This window comes from Limulus polyphemus, unplaced genomic scaffold, assembly GCF_000517525.1.
Source record: "Limulus polyphemus unplaced genomic scaffold, Limulus_polyphemus-2.1.2 Scaffold77761, whole genome shotgun sequence".
Classification (NCBI taxonomy): domain Eukaryota; kingdom Metazoa; phylum Arthropoda; class Merostomata; order Xiphosura; family Limulidae; genus Limulus; species Limulus polyphemus.
In genome coordinates this window covers 398-2,279 of record NW_013743357.1, presented here as the reverse complement: position 1 = coordinate 2,279, position 1,882 = coordinate 398, and the positions used below count along the sequence as shown (strand labels likewise).

Below are 1,882 nucleotides of genomic sequence, written 5' to 3'. Positions count from 1 at the left end.
GTATATCATAAGTGTCATAATCTTGTTTATAAATGATTTATGTTAGTGTGTGACTTTAGTTAAAAGGCTTAACTTTAATAACAACTGTCTAAAGCGTTAAGTCCCCAATTGAAATATTACTAAATACTTTATTCTAACACACAAGATTCAAGATATACTGTAATTTTATGATTCCATATAAATTAATCTACAAAACAATTACTTTCAACTTACCTCAATGTTGACCATGTTATCCAACAATCCGTCACCATACATCAAAGAACTGTTTCCCAGAAACAACTCTTTTAGTTGATGCATTTCTGGGTCCAGAAACTTGATCAGGTTTTCGGAAAGATCGAGAATATGCAGTTTCGTAAGGGAATCAAACGCATTTTTATGAATAGATGCGATTTTGTTTGCTTTTAAATATAATTTCTCTAAGATTATAAAGTTTTGAAACTCAGATTTGATCTCCTTGATTTCTCCATGTTCCATCCACAGCCGTCGAAGTCTCATTCCTACGTTAGAAATTGCTCTGGGTATGGATTCTATTTTAACATAGTTTAATTTAAATTCTAAAAGATATTGAACGGTTTCAAAAGCGTCTGGATCAATGGTCTTCACATCCACATGTTGCAATATAATCTTCTGTATTGTCAGGTTGGCGAAAAGAGATGTGGGAATGTGAGATATATTAGACCAGTTGATGTAAACATCGTTAAACGTTTGTTTTTTCAGGTCTTCGTGTAGCACACTAGTCAACTGTGACGTGTCAGATATGCCAGTACAATTAACAGTTAAAAACTGACCTTGGTACTGACATGTACAGTTCTTCAGCTGAGGGCACTGGTTTTCAGAAACTTTCACCTTGACACTAGATAAACAAACAAACGGAAGAACGAGAAACCAGACGAGAAACATTGTTAGACAGAAATGGGATCTTCTGAAGATCAGACTGTTGTTTCATTCAAACTTGTTGTCGGTAAATGTAACAAACGTTGTTTAAAAACAAGGTAACGTTTATCAGAACTACGTAATATTACTAAACTTCCTGTTTGATGATGCACGTGCACAATCAGCGAGGAAGAAAGAAGTAAAAAAAAACGGAAAGATAAAAATAATTCTGTCATATTCTTTCCTTCTAACATGTCCTGTTATTCACTTTAATACTAAAACACACGCTGTTGAAAAAGTACGTGTAGTTATTTTGTCATTGAGTCTGATTAAAACGACACAAGATGAAGAATTCACTTTACGTTTGATAAAAACGTTTTTTCTCCTTATAATATAAACAGTCGATAAGATAAGACGACCCAAGTCACCGTCAGTAACATATTCTATGTGCTAGTCATACGTGACAAATTATCAATGATTCTAACGGAATAACACTACACAGGTTCGTGGGCCAGTTCGTTACTTGGATACAATACACAGTTATTTGTTTTTGAATAAAATTATAAATTGTTTTATAAAGAAAGTTGCTCTAAATATCAATCGAAACTCTGAGTAAAGATAAAAACCACCAAAGGCCCGAACAGATAACCTTATACTTAAATATCAATCGAAACTCTAAGTAAAGATAAAAACCACCAAAGGCCAGAACAGATAACCTTATACTTGAGAACGTTATACTTTAGAGTTTTATCAACTAGTTACGTAGGTCGACTATTTTGTTAAATGAAACATCAAAGAGTCATCGATTATCCTTACCCCTGAGAGTTGTTATGATTAACCAACTATATCAGTCAGATTGTAAGTAGGCTTAGATATAATTATCATTCACGAGCACTTGTAAATACGAGATATTACTGGTTAGTTGGCAAGTCACGTGACAATAATCCTTTTTCTAATCCAACCGGATTTAACTATATCACTCAGATTGTAAGTAGGCTTAGCTATAATT

General features: G+C 33.3%; 1 protein-coding gene across 1 annotated transcript; it reads right to left on the bottom strand.

Moving 5' to 3' along the window:
• Nucleotides 1-204: 204 nt before the first annotated feature.
• On the bottom strand, nucleotides 205-1,427 carry LOC111084517 (platelet glycoprotein V-like). Its single transcript, XM_022381214.1, has one exon. The coding sequence runs from the start codon at nucleotides 898-900 to the stop codon at nucleotides 205-207; it is 696 nt and encodes a 231-aa protein (XP_022236922.1). The 5' UTR covers nucleotides 901-1,427.
• Nucleotides 1,428-1,882: the final 455 nt, after the last annotated feature.